Below are 22,705 nucleotides of genomic sequence, written 5' to 3' on the forward strand. Positions count from 1 at the left end.
GGACATTTTCACTTCAACAATTCCAAATGGGAAACTTCATTTACCTTTTGAACCAAAAGATGACAATATACATTTTTTACAATTACAACCTTATATCAATATTGACAATGTAGCTAGTTTGAACATATTTTCAATGTTAAAGAAATTCTCCAGTACTTTTGTATACTTTTTAGCCAATAGTTCTGAAAGTGTTGATAATGGGATATGTAGAAGGGTGAGTCGGTCAAGGATCGATTCAGACAAAGTGGTAAATTGTATGACAAGCGACAGTTTAATTATGAGTAAAGATATCTGGTACAGCGTAATTACGGGCCCTTCTGTTAGCTCATGAGGACCCAGCAGAAAAGAAGCCCCGCTAACAGTTTGCACATGCATTATATACAGAACAGAAAGTAGGTTGATTCTAGAAGATCGGGTCTTCGGATTGGTTCAGGCTGGGGTGTAGTCTTCCGGCATTGGCTCAGTTGGACCATCCGTCATCATAGAATCTCGTCGTGCCTGTTCTTGGTTACACAATGTTCAGCTAAAAAAGGAGATTAGGTGTGTGCGCTGTCCTCAGTCAAGGCTGTCTCTTCCTCCCAATGTGTGGGTGTATGTCTTATCTGTGTGTCCTCGGCAGTTAGTGTGTGTAATGTGTGTGTGCTGTGTGTGTGGGTGTGGGAGCTATCCTGTATGGGGCCTAACATGTTTTACTGTGAAAATACGTTGTCTCAGTTATAGCAATGTAATAGCAGTAGGCTGGTCACCTGCATAAGAAATAGCACTTCTTTACAAATCCCTCTCTTCACGTCTCCCCAGAGACGTGACACAACCTAACTAGATCCAGACACAAAAAGAAAACTTTTCCCAGAAGGAAAAGTTTTGTGATTCCCTCTCTTCACATCTCCTAAGAGATGTGACATAAACTAGGCTAACAATTACAAAGTTTAAAATACCTTCATGTTCTCCATTCGATCCCACTATGTACTAGATTGGCTACCAGCCACCTAGGAACTTACAACCCTCATGTCAAAAGAGAACAACAGCTCATTCAAAAACAGAACAAAAGAAAATGGTGTGAAATTTAAGTCCCCCTTTTTGACACCCACTAGGGTGTCACTCATTATCCCTTATTTCAGCAGTCATAGCATTTCATGAAAAGAAAAACAAAACCTAGTAGGCACTCTCAACCTCATCCTCAAATTCGGGTAGGTCATTAGCAAGCAGAGGAAACATCTGGGAAGGGGAGGAAGGGTCAATAGCTCTAGAGATAACCCTAGTGGTAAGGGAACGGATACATGGAATGCAACAGCATCCACAGAGAACCAAAATGGCCGCGAACACCGAAATGGAGACCAAAATGGAGGAGACCAGGGTTTTATATTTACCAAAAGCACTCATCCAGGAGTCCCACATTGAGGTATCAATCCCAGAATGAGATTTCATTTTACCATTAAGAGTCCGAAGACCCTCCAAAGCGACGGTCAAACTACCATCAGAGGCTGTGTTATTAGGGATGAAAGTACAACACTGTTCACCAAACATGGAGCAAACTCCGCCCTTCTCAGAGAGTAACATATCAATGGCAATACGATTTTGGAAGGCCATCAGGCTGGTTGCAGCCAGTTGACCATGCACCGCCTCGAAACCCTGCTGAGTCCAGTTGCCTAGTTTTTGGACATTGTAATGTATATAGTTAATACGATCAACATTTTTGTTAACTGTACACCACCAACATATGGATGATTCAAAACCTGCAGCCACCTGATCTACTAATTTATACTCATCAGGAACTCCCCTTGGGACTCCAATAGCGTCTATGTAGGTGGGGTCTCCACTAGATGGGGTGGTGGCTCGCCTGGAACGTCCCTTCCAATTTCCAGGGTTCACCCTCTGGATCCTACGGACGAGGTCTCCAGCCCCTATAGGGTAGATAGAAATAGGCAACAAGAGAGTAACAAGTGCACAGCGTCCAGTAGTATCGGAGGGTAATTTATCAAACAGGACAGTACTACCACACCACCACCACACATCTGCTCTGGATATTGGCCTGAAGCTCCCAACAATATTAATTGTATCCAGGCACCAGTCCCCAGGAACCCGTCCCACCTCGGTTCCTCCTCCCGTCATATTGACACAGGTGAAATTTGCCTTGGCAACCTGGTTGGAAAACACTGGTTTCCTAATGGTGGATTTAGTTATGGGATAGACACCATCCCAGGCAGTACAATTGTAACTGGGGTTATCTGTAGTCATAAGTGGGATTAAACATGCTAGGGTCACTACCGCCGGAACAATGCGGAGCAATGGACGAGCTCCCATACACACCACACAACTCTGTCTGGTGCTATTTGCAGCTTCCTCGGTCAACAATAGCCAATTATTAGTAAGACCTGAGACCCCTGTGGCCGTTAAAATTACATCATCCGGACTTTTAAGTCTGGATATTGCCTCCACTGGGCCAAACAGTGGGAATGATGAGGACCCTCTTACGGGTACGAAGATATCATTCCTCACAGTAACCGAAGTCGGTTTAGGATTACTAGTAACGCAAATTCGCCACAGCCAATAGCGCTGGTAGTCGTTCCATGGGGCCAGTATGAAATCATAACACCCTAAAGGCTGGCCCCCTGGTCTAACGGTGAGTTTCAGTCCCGTATTGGTCTTAGATAAGGTCAGTCGCTTTCGCCATTCCAATGCCTCCCTGCCTGTTGTCCACTCTTCCCACGTATTATCTGTTTCCCCCACCAAGTTCTTCCAGGACCAGTCAACAACCTTCCCTAATGTCATATACCAAACATATCTAGCAGACCAGAGTGCACTGGACCCTACCCCGTCCCTAGAGTTCCCTAAGGTCCCCCAAGTGATGTTAAAGATATTAGTTGCGTTGGAGGGCACACAAACGGTCGTACTCCGTATGTCGTTGGCCTTGCAATCAGTGTCAGGGGTGGTGGAGTGCCTCTTGTGCAAATGATTGGTCAGTTCTGTATGTGCCATGGATGTGGTAAGGTTGGACAACACATTAGTGTGTCCTATCTGAGTTCCTGAGAGAGGTGTGTGGTGCTCTAATAGCCACAGGAGGATTCCCATGGAAACTCCTGTGACTATAACAAAAATAACAAAAGTGGGGCCTGATATCCCCAGTCTCGTCCAGGGATAACCCTTATCCCTGGGAGATCGGTTAGTTGGTGTGCTGGGGAGTCGCTCCCACATCCTCCCCAACTAAGGGTTCTGTGGTTGGAATCAAATTTAGGTCGCTCAAATCGACCCTGACTTCAGTCAAAGTTCTGGAAGGAGTCGGTGCTGGGGTACAATGAGTCAAGTGGTGCCAAGGTGCGCCCGATTTACCTTTGACCTGGACTGAGTGTGAAGTAACCTCCTTCACTTCGTACGGTCCAGTCCACCTGGGATCCGCCCACTTTCTCTTGTGGACCTTGATCCTTACCCAATCGCCGACCTTTACCCTTGGTTGCTCTGGATCCCCCGTCAGCTCCCCCTCATGGACTCTGTGTATCTGTTTGGAGAGAGCTGCAGACAGTTCCGTCAGTTTTCTTACATTGTCAGTCATACCTATCTGGTGTACATCAAGAGGCGGCATATGACCTCCCTCTCTTGGTGGACCTGGCATTACTCTCCCTGTCATTATTTCGTGGGGTGAGAGATGTGTCCCTGCACCAGGTGATGACCTCATGGCCATCAGCGCCAGTGGCAGGGCCTCCACCCATGTCAATTTTGTACCTGCACACACCTTGGCTATCTTAGCCTTCAGAGATTGGTTGCAGCGTTCCACAAGGCCCTGTGATTGCGGCTTATACACAGAACCAAACTTGTGTACAATGCCGAACCTCTCCTCCACCTGTCTCAGGTGTTGATTTGCGAAATGGGACCCATTGTCGGATCTGATTTGTCTAGGGACCCCATATCTAGGTATGAGCTCTGTCTGTAACCACTTACTGACCGACTTCCCATCCTCCTTAGCTGTTGGAATTGCCTCTACCCATCTAGAGAATCTATCTACCATTACTAGTAAATATCTCTTCCCGTTCTTTACATTGTCTTCTCCCATGTCTGTATAATCTATACTGATGTCTTGGAAACATGCGTTTGGCACCGGGTAGGACCCCATTGGGGTTTGGTAGGGCTTTTTCGGATTGTGGCTACCACATATGTTGCATTCGTCACAGAATAAATCTGTCATGTCCTTCATGTGGGGGTGCCACCATATGTACGAAACCTTCTGTAGAGTTCTGAGTTTCCCTTCATGGGTGGGTCCATGGACTTCCCTTATCAGTTCTGGACAGAGATTTGCCGGAGCCACCAGTCGGCCATCATGGCATCTCCATATTCCATCTGGTCCTTTAGAGCCTCCCTTCTGTTTCCAAACCGAATGTTCATAAGGCCCTGCCTCTTCTTGTAGCTCTAGTATGTGTTGGCTTGTCAACTCAGTCCTTGCCGGTGCTATCCTGAGCACCATCTGCCTGGGGCTGTAACCTCCTGCGGCCTTGGCTGCCAGGTCTGCTGCATCATTTCCCCGATTGACTCTGCTGGTCAGTCCTTGGTGGCCTCGACATTTCATTATGGCCACTTTCTTTGGTAAAGACACGGCATGTATCAAACGTTCCATTTGGGCTCTGTGCTTGATGGGTAGGTTACCTGTGGTGGTGAAGTTGCGTCTAACCCATTGTGGTCCATCTGTGTGCACAGCTCCGTGTGCGTATGCCGAGTCCGTGTAAATATTTACAGTTTTTCCTTCTGCTCTTTCTAGAGCTTGAGTCAAACCCACAATCTCAGCAAGTTGTGCTGATGCTGGCTGGGGGATAATCCCTGATTCCAGCGTGACATGTGTTTTGTCTTGAAACTGCTGTACTACCGCATAGGCAGCTATGTTTCCTGTGTCTCCCTTGTAGCAGCATCCGTCTGTGTACAGCCATAGGTCTGGTGATGTCAGCGGTTCATTTTCTAGGTCTGGTCTTAGTTTGAGCTCCTGTGCTGCCCTCTCTTGGCAGGAGTGTGCTAGACCATCTTCTGCGTTGAGTGCATCTGCCATGTTCTTGTCGGTGTTCACAAAGGTGATGTGTGACTGAGTGCATTTGTTCTGGATTTTGTTTTTTCTGTCCGCGCTGAAAGTGAATTCTTTGCTGATGAGGTACGCTGCCACCCCATGGTGGGTGTGTATTTGCATCTTGTGGCACATTACCAGGTGCGCTGTTTTCTCAATAGCCTTAGCTACCGCTGCCACGTATCTGGAACAGGTGGTTTGGCCGGTCTCAATGTGGTCCATTTTGGCAGAGTGGTACATCAGTACCCTCCTCTCCCCCTCATGTTTCTGAAAAAGGACGGCGGATGAGAAGCCTTCCTTTTCAGAAACATCCAGGTGAAATGTTTTACCGTAGTCTGGTGCAATGAGGGCAGCGGCAACAGACAGGTCAGTTTTCAAGAGCCCAAACGCCGTTGAAGCTTCAGGAGTCCATGTAAGTGGAGCCTGTAGGGTCCTTGGGCCCGCTTCCCGCACAATTTCTCTCAGAGGTTCAGTTCTTGCAGTATAGTCTGGGATATGAGTACGGCTGTACCCCGTCAACCCCAGGAAAGAGAGCATTCCTGAGACTAATGGGTCTGGGATGGTGTAGGATCGAGTCTCGGTGTGCTTTGGAGAGCCCGGCGCCCTCGCTTGAGACCTCCCTCCCCAGGAACAGAATGGTTCTTCTGCATGATTGGACTTTAGCCCTCTTGACTTTGTATCCCTTGACTGCCAGAAAATCTAACAGAGTTTTAGTCATTTCTAGACAGAGGTCTGAGGTGGGAGCCCCCAGCAACAGGTCGTCTACGTATTGTATAAGTATCACTCCTTCCGGGATTTTCAGTTCCGCCAGGTGAGTCTTCAGGATATGATTGAAAATTCCGGGGGAGGAAGTGTAACCTTGGGGAAGTACTGAATAAGTAAATTGCTGATTCTCGTAGGTAAAAGCAAAGAGCGGCTGGGAAGCCTCATCCAATGGGATGCTGAAAAACGCATTTGCCAAGTCCACTACGGTAAAATACCGATGCTTAGGTGACAGGTTGCTCAGAGTGATGTGTGGGTCAGGAACAGGGAGATCAATGGGTGTGGTAACTTCATTCACAGCCCGGAAATCCTGCACCATCCGGTAGGTTTCCCCTCCTGCTTTCGGAACAGGAAGTATGGGGGTGTTCCATGGTGACTGAGTCCTGTATATACACCTAGCTCCCAGGAGGCCTTCGATAGTAGGTCTGATTCCCTCTGTCTGTTCATGCTTCAGTCGATACTGGGTTCGAAATATTGGTACTTGTGCAGGATTGGTTAGGGTAATGCGCACTGGTTCAACCTGTAACCTTCCCACATCGAATGGTGTGGTTGTCCATATTGCCTTGTCTATGGAGTCCAAGACAGCAGTGGAGGAAGGGTGATCCGAATATGGTTTCCCGTGGTGCCTCGGGAGAGTGAGACGCTCAGGCTGGCACTGTTCTTCAGTGTCCACCATAGTCAGACGCCACATCTTTTCAGTGGTTGCTTTTAAATCAAAAAATCAAATCAAATTTTATTTGTCACATACACATGGTTAGCAGATGTTAATGCGAGTGTAGCGAAATGCTTGTGCTTCTAGTTCCGACAATGCAGTGATAACCAACAAGTAATCTAACTAACAATTCCAAAACTACTGTCTTATACACAGTGTAAGGGGATAAGGAATATGTACATAAGGATATATGAATGAGTGATGGTACAGAGCAGCATACAGTAGATGGTATCGAGTACAGTATATACATATGAGATGAGTATGTAGACAAAGTAAACAAAGTGGCATAGTTAAAGTGGCTAGTGACATAAGAATGCAGTCGATGATCTAGAGTACAGTATATACATATGCATATGAGATGAATAATGTAGGGTAAGTAACATTATATAAGGTAGCATTGTTTAAAGTGGCTAGTGATATATTTACATCATTTCCCATCAATTCCCATTATTAAAGTGGCTGGAGTTGGGTCAGTGTCAATGACAGTGTGTTGGCAGCAGCCACTCAATGTTAGTGGTGGCTGTTTAACAGTCTGATGGCCTTGAGATAGAAGCTGTTTTTCAGTCTCTCGGTCCCAGCTTTGATGCACCTGTACTGACCTCGCCTTCTGGATGATAGCAGGGTGAACAGGCAGTGGTTCGGGTGGTTGATGTCCTTGATGATCTTTATGGCCTTCCTGTAACATCGGGTGGTGTAGGTGTCCTGGAGGGCAGGTAGTTTGCCCCGGTGATGCGTTGTGCAGACCTCACTACCCTCTGGAGAGCCTTACGGTTGAGGGCGGAGCAGTTGCCGTACCAGGCGGTGATACAGCCCGCCAGGATGCTCTCGATTGTGCATCTGTAGAAGTTTGTGAGTGCTTTTGGTGACAAGCCGAATTTCTTCAGCCTCCTGAGGTTGAAGAGGCGCTGCTGCGCCTTCTTCACGACGCTGTCTGTGTGAGTGGACCAATTCAGTTTGTCTGTGATGTGTATGCCGAGGAACTTAAAACTTGCTACCCTCTCCACTACTGATCCATCGATGTGGATAGGGGGTGTTCCTCTGCTGTTTCCTGAAGTCCACAATCATCTCCTTGGTTTTGTTGACGTTGAGTGTGAGGTTATTTTCCTGACACCACACTCCGAGGGCCCTCACCTCCTCCCTGTAGGCCGTCTCGTCGTTGTTGGTAATCAAGCCTACCACTGTTGTGTCGTCCGCAAACTTGATGATTGAGTTGGAGGCGTGCATGGCCACGCAGTCGTGGGTGAACAGGGAGTACAGGAGAGGGCTGAACAGTGGAGGATCAGCGGGGAGGAGAGCCTACCCTCACCACCTGGGGGGGCTCAGGAACAGTACCCAGTTGCACAGGGGGGCCCCCAGGGTCTCGAGCTTGATCAGCTTGGAGGGTACTAGATGCTTAGTCGATGAACAGCATTCTCACATAGGTATTCCTCTTGTCCAGGTGGGTTAGGGCAGTGTGCAGTGTGGTTGAGATTGCATCGTCTGTGGACCTATTTGGGCGGTAAGCAAATTGGAGTGGGTCTAGGGTGTCAGGTAGGGTGGAGGTGATATGGTCCTTGACTAGTCTCTCAAAGCACTTCATGATGACGGAAGTGAGTGCTACGGGGCGGTAGTCGTTTAGCTCAGTTACCTTAGCTTTCTTGGGAACAGGAACAATGGTGGCCCTCTTGAAGCATGTGGGAACAGCAGACTGGTATAGGGATTGATTGAATATGCGCATGCTCTGAGGGCGCGGCTGGGGATGCTGTCTGGGCCTGCAGCCTTGCGAGGGTTAACACGTTTAAATGTCTTACTCACCTCGGCTGCAGTGAAGGAGAGACCGCATGTTTTCATTGCAGGCCGTGTCAGTGGCACTGTATTGTCCTCAAAGCGGGCAAAAAAGTTATTTAGTCTGCCTGGGAGCAAGACATCCTGGTCCGTGACTGGGCTGGGTTTCTTCTTGTAGTCCGTGATTGACTGTAGACCCTGCCACATGCCTCTTGTGTCTGAGCCATTGAATTGAGATTCCACTTTGTCTCTGTACTGACGCTTAGCTTGTTTAATAGCCTTGCGGAGGGAATAGCTGCATTGTTTATATTCGGACATATTACCAGACACCTTGCCCTGATTAAAAGCAGTGGTTCGCGCTTTCAGTTTCACGCGAATGCTGCCATCAATCCACGGTTTCTGGTTTGGGAATGTTTTTATCGTTGCTATGGGAACGACATCTTCGACGCACGTTCTAATGAACTCGCACACCGAATCAGCGTATTCGTCAATATTTCCATCTGACGAATACGAAACATGTCCCAGTCCACGTGATGGAAGCAGTCTTGGAGTGTGGAGTCAGCTTGGTCTGACCAGCGTTGGACAGACCTCAGCGTGGGAGCCTCTTGTTTTAGTTTCTGCCTGTAGGCAGGGATCAGCAAAATGGAGTCGTGGTCAGCTTTTCCGAAAGGGGGCGGGGCAGGGCCTTATATGCGTCGCGGAAGTTAGAGTAACAATGATCCAAGGTTTTACCACCCCTGGTTGCGCAATCGATATGCTGGTAAAATTTAGGAGTCTTGTTTTCAGATTAGCTTTGTTAAAATCCCCAGCTACAATGAATGCAGCCTCCGGATAAATGGTTTCCAGTTTGCAAAGAGTTAAATAAAGTTCGTTTCAGAGCCATCGATGTATCTGCTTGGGGGATATATACGGCTGTGATTATAATCGAGGAGAATTCTCTTGGAAGATAATGCGGTCTACATTTGATTGTGAGGAATTCTAAATCAGGTGAACAGAAGGATTTGAGTTCCTGTATGTTTCCTTCATCACATCATGTCTCGTTAGTCATGAGGCATACGCCCCCGCCACTCTTCTTACCAGAAAGATGTTTGTTTCTGTCGGCGCGATGCGTGGAGAAACCCGTTGGCTGCACCGCATCGGATAGCGTCTTCCCAGTAAGCCATGTTTCTGTGAAGCAGAGAACGTTGCAGTCTCTGATGTCCCTCTGGAATGCTACCCTTGCTCGGATTTCGTCAACCTTGTTGTCAAGAGACTGGACATTGGCAAGAAGAATGCTGGGGAGTGGTGCGCGATGTGCCCTTTTTCGGAGTCTGACCAGAACACCGCCTCGTTTCCCTCTTTTTCGGAGTCGTTTCCTTGGGTCGCTGCATGACGATCCATTCCGTTGTCCTGTTTGTAAGGCAGAACACCGGATCCGCGCCGCGGAAAACATATTCTTGGTCGTACTGATGGTGAGTTGGCGCTGATCTTATATTCAGTAGTTCTTCTCGACTGTATGTAATGAAACCTAAGATGACCTGGGGTACTAATGTAAGAAATAACACGTAAAAAAACAAAAACTGCATAGTTTCCTAGGAACGCAAAGCGAGGCGGCCATCTCAGTCGGCGCGCTAAGAGACGTACCCGGCCAGATAACGTGTCCCCACTGTCAGGTCCCGGTTCTGACAGAGACCACACACACCCCTGGACTGCTCACCTGGCTCATCTGTGGATCACTCGGCTTCCTCCTGTAAGTTGTACACACACGGGGCGGCAGCGTAGCCTAGTGGTTAGAGAGTTGGACTAGTAACCGGAAGGTTGCAAGTTCAAACCCCCGTACAAATCTGTCGTTCTGCCCCTGAACAGGCAGTTAACCCACTGTTCCTAGGCCGTCATTGAAAATCAGAATTTTCAACTGACTTGCCTAGTAAAATAAAAAAATAAAAAACAGACATGTGGCACACATTTTTTTCTCTCTCTCACAAACACAGATGGATATACGCACTGAATCCCTCTCTCTCTCTCTCTCTCTGTGTCTTTCTCTCTCAATTCAATTCAATTCAAGGGCTTTATTGGCATGGGAAACATGTGTTAACATCTCTCTCTCTCTGTCTCTCTCTCTCTCTGTGTCTTTCTCTCTCTCTCTCTCTCTCTGTCTCTCTCTCTCTGTGTCTTTCTCTCCTCTCTCTCTCTCTCTCTCTCTCTCTCTCTCTGCTCTCTCTCTCTCTCTCTGTTTCTCTCTGTCTCTCTCTCTGTTTCTCTCTGTCTCTCTCTCTCTGTGTCTTTCTCCCTCTCTCTCTCTCTCTCTCTGTCTCTCTCTCTCTCTCCTCTCTCTGTTTCTCTCTGTCTCTCTCTCTCTCTCTCTCTCTCGTGTCTTTCTCTCTCTCTCTCTCTGCTCTCTCTCTCTCTCTCCCTCCCACCCTCTCTCTCTCTCTCTCTCTCTCTCCCTCTGTCTCTCTCTCTGTCTCTCTCTCCCTCCCTCTCTAGGTGCTGGCCATGCTGTTTGATTCCGCTCTGTGTTGACTCCTGTAAGGACGTAGAACACCGCTGCCCCAACTGCAAGAGAGTGATCCAAATCCACAAACGCATGTGAACAGACCAAGATGAGACACCTGCCACAAAGTGATCCATATCTGCAAACCTACTGTATATATGAACAGACCTAGCCACAGCCTACTGACAGTTCAGTGCGTAATCCACATCAGAAAGACAATAGTCTACTGTCTCTCTGAAATGACTGCAGCAGGACAGCTTCCTCTACTGTCTCTCTGAAATGACCACAGCAGGACAGCTTCCTCTACTGTCTCTCTGAAATGACTGCAGCAGGGCAGCTTCCTCTACTGTCTCTCTGAAATGACCACAGCAGGACAGCTTCCTCTACTGTCTCTCTGAAATGACTGCAGCAGGACAGCTTCCTCTACTGTCTCTCTGAAATGACTGCAGCAGGACAGCTTCCTCTACTGTCTCTCTGAAATGACTGCAGCAGGACAGCTTCCTCTACTGTCTCTCTGAAATGACTGCAGCAGGGCAGCTTCCTCTACTGTCTCTCTGAAATGACTGCAGCAGGGCAGCTTCCTCTACTGTCTCTCTGAAATGACTGCAGCAGGACAGCTTCCTCTACTGTCTCTCTGAAATGACTGCAGCAGGGCAGCTTCCTCTACTGTCTCTCTGAAATGACTGCAGCAGGACAGCTTCCTCTACTGTCTCTCTGAAATGACTGCAGCAGGGCAGCTTCCTCTACTGTCTCTCTGAAATGACCACAGCAGGACAGCTTCCTCTACTGTCTCTCTGAAATGACCACAGCAGGACAGCTTCCTCTACTGTCTCTCTGAAATGACTGCAGCAGGACAGCTTCCTCTACTGTCTCTCTGAAATGACTGCAGCAGGGCAGCTTCCTCTACTGTCTCTCTGAAATGACCACAGCAGGACAGCTTCCTCTACTGTCTCTCTGAAATGACCACAGCAGGACAGCTTCCTCTACTGTCTCTCTGAAATTACCACAGCAGGACAGCTTCCTTTCTGTCAATGGGAATGTGTGACAGGGTATTCTTCACCATATGTGCCGGCTGCAAAGTAAAAATTGACTATATCGTAAAAATTTATGAAACCAAAAATGTGCTTAAGGTGAGGTATTATGGTCAGCAGTGTGGTTATATTTGATGACTTTGTGGCTGTGCTACTGATTGTAATGATGTTTTTTAATTAAATGGATTTAAACAGAAAGTATTGTTCTTTGTAATAAATAACGGTCAAGTGTGTTTATTGGTTGTTTGCTTTTTTGATTGATGAATAACAAGGATTTGAATCATCTCAATAATACCTTTGACTTTTGAGAGGATATGAAATATTATATTATTTCATAAACACACACAATGCCAGTAATAGAGGCTAAACATAGAAGGTTCCTGTCATCATCTCCAGTAACACACACACACAAACACACACACACAGACACCCAACACACACACACACCACCCCACAGCACTTTAACCCTTTAGTCACTAAAGCTTAGTGAGTCAGAGGTCTCTGGTCTGTTGATTGGAACCAAGGGAGTCTTCAGGTCTTGTAGTGGCAAATCGGTTCAAATATGACACGACCAAGAACTTTGTGAAAATCAATATAGACTTTTAATACACCCGTATCATAAGCCGGAGCGCCCCGCGGGACCCACCCCCTCCAGAGCTCTCGCTCTTCCTTTTATATCCATGCATACATCATCAGTTCATCCCCCAATGCAAATACAGTTACATCCCAATCTGTGTGTCCTGCTTGTTCAGCCCAGTAACGCCCACATCTGCTTTCGGCAGATGACAAGACCTTTGCTTTGACCTAAAGATAATATACATCCCCCTTTCCTGTGGCCTGTGACCCTGTAATTAACCCCATGTGTCCCTCTGCATGTGTCTTTCATCTCCTCCAGCTTCAGTGTCCAGCTGCCCTGTGATTGATGTCTGTAATCCATCAGTTGGTCATTTAGCTGACCCCTCCTTTTTCTATCCATTTGATCCTTGCATGTCCAGCTGGTCTAGGAGGGTTTCTCAGCTATCCCATACCCCCACGGCCTTTAACTGCTTCCTGCCCTATACAATAGACAATGCATTTTACCAGAACAGGAAATGAACCCATATGTGTATCTTTCTCTTGTGTTTACTATAATCATGTATATAATTTCTCCCACATAACCAATTTCTCCCACAGTCTGAGGTCAAGTTCCTGTTCCCTGGCATACTGGCATACTGGCATACTGGGCGTTGTCTCACAGTCAAAGGTGGAGGTGCAGCGAAATGCTTGTGTGTCTAGCTCCAACAGTACAGTAATACCTAATGCTTGTGTTTCTAGCTCCAACAGCACAGTAATACCTAATGCTTGTGTGTCTAGCTCCAACAGCACAGTAATACCTAATGCTTGTGTGTCTAGCTCCAACAGTACAGTAATACCTAATGCTTGTGTTTCTAGCTCCAACAGCACAGTAATACCTAATGCTTGTGTGTCTAGTTCCAACAGTACAGTAATACCTAATGCTTGTGTGTCTAGTTCCAACAGTACAGTAATACCTAATGCTTGTGTGTCTAGCTCCAACAGCACAGTAATACCTAATGCTTGTGTGTCTAGCTCCAACAGCACAGTAATACCTAAAGGATCGATTCAGACTAAGTGGTAAATTTTATGACAAGTAAACAGTTTATTCAGTGTGAAAATATGTAGTACAACGTAATTACGGCTCTTCCGTTAGTTCGTGTGGAACGGCAGGAAAAAAGAGAGCGTAAACAGTCAGCACAGCCTTATATACGTCACAGAAAGTAGGTTGACCCTAGGAAGATCGGATCTCCGGATTGGTTCAGCTGGTAGTAGTCTGTAGTCTTCCGCCATTGGCTCAGTTGTCTGTCCATCATCGTAGGATCTTCTTCGGGCACACAGTGTTCGGTTACAAAGAGATTATGTGTAATGTGGGAGCTATCCTGTAGGGGACCCCACAGGCTTTACTGTGAGTTGTAGCCATGTAATTAGCAGTAAGTTAGTCACCTGCATACGAAATAGCAATTCCTTACAAAACCCTCTCTTCACGTCTCACCAGAGACGTGACACAACCTAACTGGATCCAGACACAAAGAGAAACTTCTCCCATAAGGACTATGAAATAAGGCACGGTATTAAACAGAAATAGATATTTATGTATTACCATCATGTTCTCCATTCAATCCCACTATGTACTAAGTTGGCTACCAGCCACCTAGGAACTTACAACCCTCATTTAACAGAGCGGAGAACAGCTCAAAATAAAAGTAAAAATTATTGTCCACATTAGCCAACTTTTTCCAGCAGGAAAAAGTTTCTGATACTCCCTCTCTTCACATCTCCTAAGAGATGTGATATAGTCCAGATACATTACTCCAAGCAAAAACGAAGACATAATCCAAAAAGGAAAAATATCCTAAACTAGGTATGTCTATCCGGAAATGGCCCACAAAGAAAAATAATTTCCCCTCTTCCCATCCCAGATGGGACACGACATACAATGGAGAAGCTTAATCAATAAAAGCAACTGGATCCCCCTCCTAAAATTGCTGCAAAACTGAAAGATGGGTCTCATGCTCCATACCGTTATCTCGCACCTGGCTCCTGTTATCTAACCAAAAAGACCGCTTGTTCTCGCAACCCCACGCTCTGAATGTGCCCTCCCTTCTGTATTTTTTTTTCAGCATGAGAAAGTTCCATGGCCCTGATACTTTTAAGAATGGTTCAAATCAGCTAGGTAGCATAACACATACATACATCCACACAAGGCAACAGCAGATAATATTCAATCATATATATGGTAATGGCTATAATGTAAAATAACCCCAAGGGTGTGAACAAAAACTCAGCAATGAATCATATAACAGTTACAAAGTGTAAACTACCTTCATGTCAAAAGAGAACAGCTCATTCAAAAACAGAACAAAAGAAAATAGTGTGAAATTTAGGTCCCCCTTTTGACACCAGCTAGGTGTCACTCAATTATCCTTTATTTCAGCAGTCATAGCATTTCATGAAAATAATAAAAGTTTATTACTAATAACAAGTTATATATGCCTTTGTTGTATGCCTTTGTTCCCCCCAAGGGTGTCACTTATCAAAAACAGGATAAAACTTTATTGTTATTGACATGTAAGATGTAGGATAAAACTTTGGTCATGGAAAACAGAGTAAAGAATTATTAGAAACCATCTGGTCCTCTCAGCTACTTCTATCCTGTACCAAGTGGGCTCCTTGCCACCCAGGGACTCCAAACCATGTGTCATCATCAGTCAGTCCCATCCTCCCCTGAAAGCATGCTTCCGTATCGGCATCGCCAACTGGAGCATCAAGCAAAGGCATCATGCCTGAAGCCCTCACCACATCTGTAACAGACTTGTCAAAACACAGTATGATGCAAGCAGCACATCACATCAATAACAAATAATACAAGAATTAGGGTCAGAAATCCAGTAACCATCCTACCAGTGCACTTACCAAACCAGGCCAAGAGAACAGACTCCTCCACCCCCCGTGGACCTCATCTTAGCAGATAGTGCATCAACCCCGCCTTAGATTGTGAAGTTTAAAAACTATCATCTGGACTGGTATTAGGAATATACGTGCAACATTGTTTACCGAACATCTTGCAGACGTCCCCTGAATGGCAAGAAGCATATCCAAGGCAAGTCTATTCTGTCTGGAAACCCCAAATGTGGCCTCAAGCTGTTCAGACATACTAGTGAGTGCATCACGGAGTAATTCACAAAACGCTGTTGATCATAGTAGATATAATTAATCCATGCAGTCTGTCCAGCATCCACCATGGCTGGACCCATAGTAGGTAGTAAGTGCCAGAGTCCATCATTCCTACCCAAGGCCTGAAACTCATGAGGAATCCCCACTGACACTCCCAACAGGTTAGTGTGTATGTCAACTACATCCTCTGTCCATGGAGCACTACTACATTTGTCTCCCATGGGATGGAATGTTTTCAGGTCCCCTGGTTACAGAACTCAGCAGCTGTTCAGCAACAACATCAACAATGGTCAGTGGAATTATCAAACTGGTCAGACCACACGTACCTTGCCATTCTCCTCTAAGAATGGGTCTCAGCCCTCTTTTGGCTTCACTCATCCACCATACATCAGCCAGACCACTAGTTTGGTTTAGGCCTGTAACTGGCCAAGTGGAATTAATGGTTATGTTACTCCTGCAATCAGCTTCAGGCAATCTCCCATAATCAATGCCATTACCTGTACCCGTGATGCACTCGTAATTGCCCCCATATGCCTCAACACCCCAAGAGGCCCGATGAGGAGGTACTGCAGGAAACACAAGGCTCAAAGAGGAACAGAGGGTTGAATTGGGCTTAACCTGGTAAAAACTTCTCAAAATACACAACCACCCCTCTCCTTCTCCTACAGCAAATGGGTGTAGCCAGAACAGGTCTAGCATAACTTCAAATAATACAGTCCTTTCCTCTCAGGGTTTTAGCTGTGTACCTCATATAAGACAGCCACAAATTGTCCCTACTATCAAAACCAGTCTCAGTTTCTAATTAATCAATAGCCGAATAGTCTCTAACATTAATTACCTGAATGGTATTTTTTAACACAGTGGTGGTAGAGGAGTGTGTCCGGTTACCTCTGGTCTTGGCAGTACCTTGATAGAAAACACACCCATCATGTCTGTCCTCGTCCTTTGTAGTCCGAGGGTGTGAGTTCCTGCATCAGAGAGCTTAATAGTTTTGATGGTTAGTAGGATTTCATCACCTTTACAAAGTTCAACATTGCTCCCAGATTTCCCCATATCATGGAAAACCTATCCACCCTTGTGGGATCCTCCATGCTATAAGGATACCCTCTTCTCCAATCCCAGAACTGTCCGAAGTCGGTTACCGTGTAATCTCTATTCTAACTTCTTATCTACCCAGATCTAGGGATCTCTTATGCTTATTTTGGAACAAAATACACATCACTTAGCCAGAGCCAGACACATCTTCACCTCTATGAACAAAAACAGGGGTGATAGGACAGGTAGGGTTACTTCATTCGAGAGTTGGCCCCGGAATTCTGTTAATTCCAGTTCTTCTCCCGAACTCTGTTTATTGTCCGACAGTGAAAAATGTCTTACCCTTCCGCCGTGCGATATGAATCTGGGTAGCTCTTTCAGCTAGCTGTCACCAGGGGTCTTCTATGGTCCCCAAGCCTCTGGGACTGGATTGAGTGACTTCACCTGTAGTTCACCTGTAATGCATACAATCCTGGACATACAGGCTTGGTTAACAAACAATTTCTCATATGTTTTATCTGATTATATCTTTAACTTCTATGCCCAATTGTTAGCTTACATTTTTTTTTTTTTTTTCTTATCCAATAAGCCCCATCCTATCCTAGACCACAATTTACCCATCCCCCTTTTGATACCTGACTCTGCCCAGGTATCAACCTTACCTACTCTAAATAATGACTTAGGTAAGATTAGTATATTATCTTTATGTCTGACATCATGAAGGAGCCCCTTTTAGTTTTCCACATGTCCAATTCTCCCTTGGGCGTCAATCCAGTACCAATTCCCTGTCAAGTTTCTTATCTACTTAAGAACTATCTGCACTACTTATATATTTTCTTAAATATATATTTACCAATTTAAACCTTTTCTCTCATATTTCTCAAATACCACTAAGCTTCTAACTGTTTGACTTTATCCAAAATCATGTCTATGAGTGTCAATCTCTAAAGTCCTTACATTTCCTTAATCCATCTAACAATAATCCTAAATCATCACAGATGTCCTATATACCTGTTAAATTTAATACTATTTTTTTTTTTTTTTTTTTTTTTAAACCCCTAATGGTCAAAAAAAATTCAAAACAAATGCTTATCATATCAAAATCCTTCCTTCAAGGACTCTTAGTATTCTATCTGACAATAACATGAATTTAATATATGTTGCAGAGTGCAGAATTCCTTGTCTACAGTGATTTATCACCCCTAAGAACTGAAACTTATTTTTCTATGTAATTCCCTGCCCTATTGGCTTAATATATATCCTATCCTAACCTCATAACCTAAACTCCTTTATAATGAATTTACCTTAAAACTAGTACTCAATATGACCACATTCATTATACCAATGACTCTCCCCTAAGGCTGATCAGACCTTAGAAGACAGTCATGATAAGGTCCATGAGTCAACCCACCCTTTTATAGTCAAGTTCTATACTACACTAGACATATTAAAGAACCCTTTATCCTTAAAATCCAAATTCACTTGTGTAATTTAAAACTCATAAAATAAAAACTCATAAAGTTCCATATTTGAGCGTGTCTCTTTAAAATACCTTTGCACCAAAACAAATAGTCCTAACAAATGTTTTATGTGTATATATTTGCAAACCTTAATGATTAATCAAAACTTCCAGGCCTTTCCAATTTGGTCGTTTATGGCCTCATTCTCCCCAATATTATAATCCCTGATATTTAATAAAAATAACGTATTTTCCCTTGGCTCCTTCAACTCACATTTACATCTCAATAAAACAAAACACCATCTGCGTGTTCCTCAAGGAAAAACAACTTGCCCCTGTTACGTATCAAGGGAAATGTTCAAATAACCAAATTCAACCTCGCTAGTTTACCGAAACATGTACAATTATGTTTTACCATAGAGGTTGCTTTTCACCATTAATACCCTGACACCGTTCCACATAATGGAAACAGTGCTCAAATTCACTGGTGCTATTCAAACGATCAAACCAAAAATCAACAACCATCCAGAATCCACCATCACGATGTTTTATGACTCAGACATCCAATCCCTCTCTCTCACGGCCCAATTACAGTCCAAATAAACGCCACAAATCAATGATACCCACCCAGTGAATCAGCTGCTAGTTTTTAGCATAAATAATGGTTGGCTGTCTGCAACAAAAAACATTATTTAGGGTTCGATAAACCAAGGCTAATTTATCACATCTGTTGAATCTGAATTAGAGTTTACAACATCAATCAACATCTCTCAATTCGCTAATCTTATAAAACATTTCGATGGACACAAATCTATCGTAATTGTTTCGTTATTATTCAGAATTAATTTGATTCAAGTCACTGTCTTCTCTATTGATACAGTAATTTAAATACGACCCAATTCTCAATACATTATTCCAGCAGATCATCTAGTGAACAGACATCGTCTTGCATCATTAACCGTTATTATTTTAAGACTGAAATAGTCTATCAATTTAACCTAAACAAACTCAAGCGTTCAATTTATCTCTTATACAAACACTAAACGACATAACTTTCAGGCAATCATTCAAATGATTGTTACAATCAACTCTAATTCAGCCAACCAGCATGAAGCTGGGAGATGATGGAACTCGGGCCTCCCGCGTGGCAGGCGAGAATTCTACCACTGAACCACCAATGCTATTGTGAATATCTAAAATTACTCCGGATATAAACCCCATTTACAAAGTAAAATCTAAACAAGTCACTATCGGTAATTCCCAGAAAAATAATAGCCCAATTTTAATAGTACGAACGTTACTCCAGCTATGATTCTCAAATTCCAAATTGCACATATTAGCAATCAAAGAATAAAATCGACACTAATGACTAGGAAACAGATGCGCCTTTTAATTGAAAGTAGATTGTTTACTTATGCAACGTATTTCAGTTACTTTACTACTTCACATTAATCACGCAATGATAATTAGTTTGATGGAAAACCTTAGGCTTTGTACAACATTATAAATTACATCGAGCATCCCTCGAATTCTCTAACTTTATGGAAAACAGTTTATTCAATAAATCCCGCAACTTCTCTCATACTGGGAAGAAAAATTATTACATGTTCAGACTTTAAGGGCAGTTTAATTTAACATGTTTCACCCAGACGGAGATAATCCAATATGCGTTCTATAGTTACATCGTTAGGGTAAGATAACCAGAAGTGGACACTCTAATCAGTTTCTAGAGCTCAATTTCCCAGATTTTGTAGATTATTTTAATAGTGCTTAAAAACTTCATCTTTACTATAACTTTCTCTGCAAAACAACCAGTTCAATTACAACCAAAAACTCAGATATATATAACTATTCTTTACACCTCAGCTGGGAACCGAACCCCGGCCTCCCACGTGGCAGGCGAGAACTCCACCACTGAGATTCTCCGCAAATAGACCCAATTTTCAGTTATCTGCATTTGTTACTCCGGCATCTGAACAACAGAAAATAGCACTAATTTAAACGCCCAAAGTTTTCCCTCAATTAGGATTCTCATTAATCTCGCTCCTTCGTATCTGACCCTTCTTTCTTAAATACGTGAATTTTGTTCTTTTCTGCCTCTTTCTCTCTTAACCCACATTCCATTGTTTTCAGCTGAACTGCGGATGGCGGTTCCCCTCCTAAATGACCTTCCTGTGTCCATTTTAGCTTTAATCCCTCCCAAACTTTCTTCATGTGCTTCCATTGTTTCTTTCCCCCTGATCTATATTCTATTTTTTGTTCTAGGAACTCAGTAAACCTCAGCTTTGGAGTATTGAGGGTCGCCATTGTGAATTTTTAATCGTGATTTTATTTAATTCAATCGGAATTTAATCGTAGTTTTAATCGGAATTCTCTCCTTCTATCTGAATATAGTTAGCATATACTTCGCCCGACGTTGATTAATACCCACGATGTACTCGAAGAGACACTGCTGCACGTGCTCTGTCTTATCTCTGAACCTCTCCTTTGTATGTTTTAGTTCGAGAAAAACGCATGGGTCGGTATGGGATTTGTGGAGCGCACAACCAAGGGATCTATTCAACTATTTAGTCTCAATATTTAAATATTATATTCAGATATTATTTCAATTATACATCAGTCATTTTGTTCCTGATTATACATTTAAATTTGAGCGTTTCTATAGCAATCTCTTTAGGCAATATCAACAGGAATGAAAAAAGCGAAAATCAGTGTTTTAGCCCGGCGGCTGTCAATCAAGTTTGCACGGTCATTCGACTACTGAGATGGCCTTGTCTATCAGCACGTGTGCATAATAGCCCAGTTACGTATCCCAACCTAGCGGTTTACTCCGCGACAAACGTTTCTCTCAATTTAATTTCCCGGTCTCAAAATCTCTAGTCAACTCTGGTTATATTATGTTATTGTTTGATGTGCAATGGTCACATCATTCCCGATCTCTGTCTAGTGGAACGCCAAACTCACACATCCTACATCCACTCGACTACACCTCTCACATAACCTGTTAAATAGTAGACAGCTTTTCAACAGGGCATTTTTCATGCAGATTCATTCAATCCAACCACACCTCAACAAGACCTATTCGTTATCAATACGACATTTTACTTGCAGATTCGGTTCATCTATCATTTAACTATAACCACACCTCCACAAGACCTATTCGATAGTACACAACGTATCAATAGGACATTTTACATGCAGATTCGGTTCATCTATCACCACATTCATTCGTATGAAATTCTCATTGAATTTCCAACATTCATAATCGTGTCCTTTACATGTTAAAACACAGCCTCTGCTTTCCCTCACCTCTATACACAACCCAATATATATATAATTAGGACAGTTTTCTATGCAGATTTCAGAACAAACAGGGTCCCGAAGGAATTTAACATATTGGTCAATCACAATTCACTCATTCCTATTAAAATAACTCAGTATAGGCCAATTAATAAAATTCTATAACAACTGTCAGAACACAGAAGTCATAGGTACATATTAACAGTTACAAATAGACAAAACATACAAATACTGGTTATATCTCTGACCTCTTATTAAAACGACCCCTATCAGACCGGACAAAGCGGATTTACTGGATAGAATTCAACTCTAGAATCCAACTCTATCCCCTACTGACCCCTATCGAATTAACAATATCAAAATTAATACACGTTATCTCTCTGACCCCTGAAAGCCGATCCTTATCAGTGAATTTCTATCGGACTGTGCCATGCCGGGTCGCAGGAGAAAATGACACTTTCCCCCCTCGGTGCCAGATTTAATGAATAGTAATTAACTATCCCCTTACCGATCTCTATTCCTGATTTATATCACACTAACCCCTATCAGAATTCATACACATACATGTCCAACTCCTATTGGACTAAGTGATCTCTCATCAATTGAAAGCTACCAGACTGCGCTGACCGGGTCACGGGACAAAATTACAATCTATCCCCTCGGCGCCAGATTTAATGAATAGTAATCAGCTATCCCCTTACTGATATCTCATCAATGATTTATATCACACCAGCCGTCGCTGGCTCGTACCTACATATCTTCACTACACTGTTCTTTTCGACTCGTCAGCAAATGTATAAATTTACACAAGAATTCATACTTACTCGGAAATACTGATCAAAATTTAGGCAGACTATACGACAATATGCAAAGTTTGATTTAACAGGTTTTGCTTACCTTATTTATGGTGCACCTTTAGATCAGTTTCCCGAGTTGAGCAGAATTGTTGTCCACCCAGCGAAAATCATCACTCGTCCTCCTTGAATCGTCCTTTCCACGCGCTCACCCACTCTCTCACACCCAATCTGCTCACTTCGACTGGACCGTTAGTTAACCATCCTCTGCGTACCAAGTTCTGTTAGAAATTAAATGTGTAGATGGGTGAGCCGGTCAAGGATCGATTCAGACTAAGTGGTAAATTTTATGACAAGTAAACAGTTTATTCAGTGTGAAAATATGTAGTACAACGTAATTACGGCTCTTCCGTTAGTTCGTGTGGAACGGCAGGCAGAGAGAGCGTAAACAGTCAGCACAGCTCTTATATACGTCACAGAAAGTAGGTTGACCCTAGGAAGATCGGATCTCCGGATTGGTTCAGCTGGTTGTAGTCTGTAGTCTTCCGCCATTGGCTCAGTTGTCTGTCCGTCATCGTAGGATCTTCTTCGGGCACAGTGTTCGGTTA

General features: G+C 44.0%; 1 protein-coding gene across 1 annotated transcript; it reads left to right on the forward strand.

Annotated features, from left to right (window-relative positions):
- The first annotated feature begins 6,409 nt into the window (after positions 1-6,409).
- Positions 6,410-11,351, forward strand: LOC135568845 (lipopolysaccharide-induced tumor necrosis factor-alpha factor homolog). Its single transcript, XM_065015619.1, has 3 exons — positions 6,410-6,435; positions 9,844-10,005; positions 10,743-11,351. Exons 1-3 carry the CDS (start codon positions 6,410-6,412, stop codon positions 10,846-10,848), a joined length of 294 nt encoding a protein of 97 aa, XP_064871691.1. The 3' UTR covers positions 10,849-11,351.
- Positions 11,352-22,705: the final 11,354 nt, after the last annotated feature.

Source organism: Oncorhynchus nerka, unplaced genomic scaffold (genome assembly GCF_034236695.1).
Source record: "Oncorhynchus nerka isolate Pitt River unplaced genomic scaffold, Oner_Uvic_2.0 unplaced_scaffold_10___fragment_2___debris, whole genome shotgun sequence".
Taxonomy (NCBI): Eukaryota; Metazoa; Chordata; class Actinopteri; order Salmoniformes; family Salmonidae; genus Oncorhynchus; species Oncorhynchus nerka.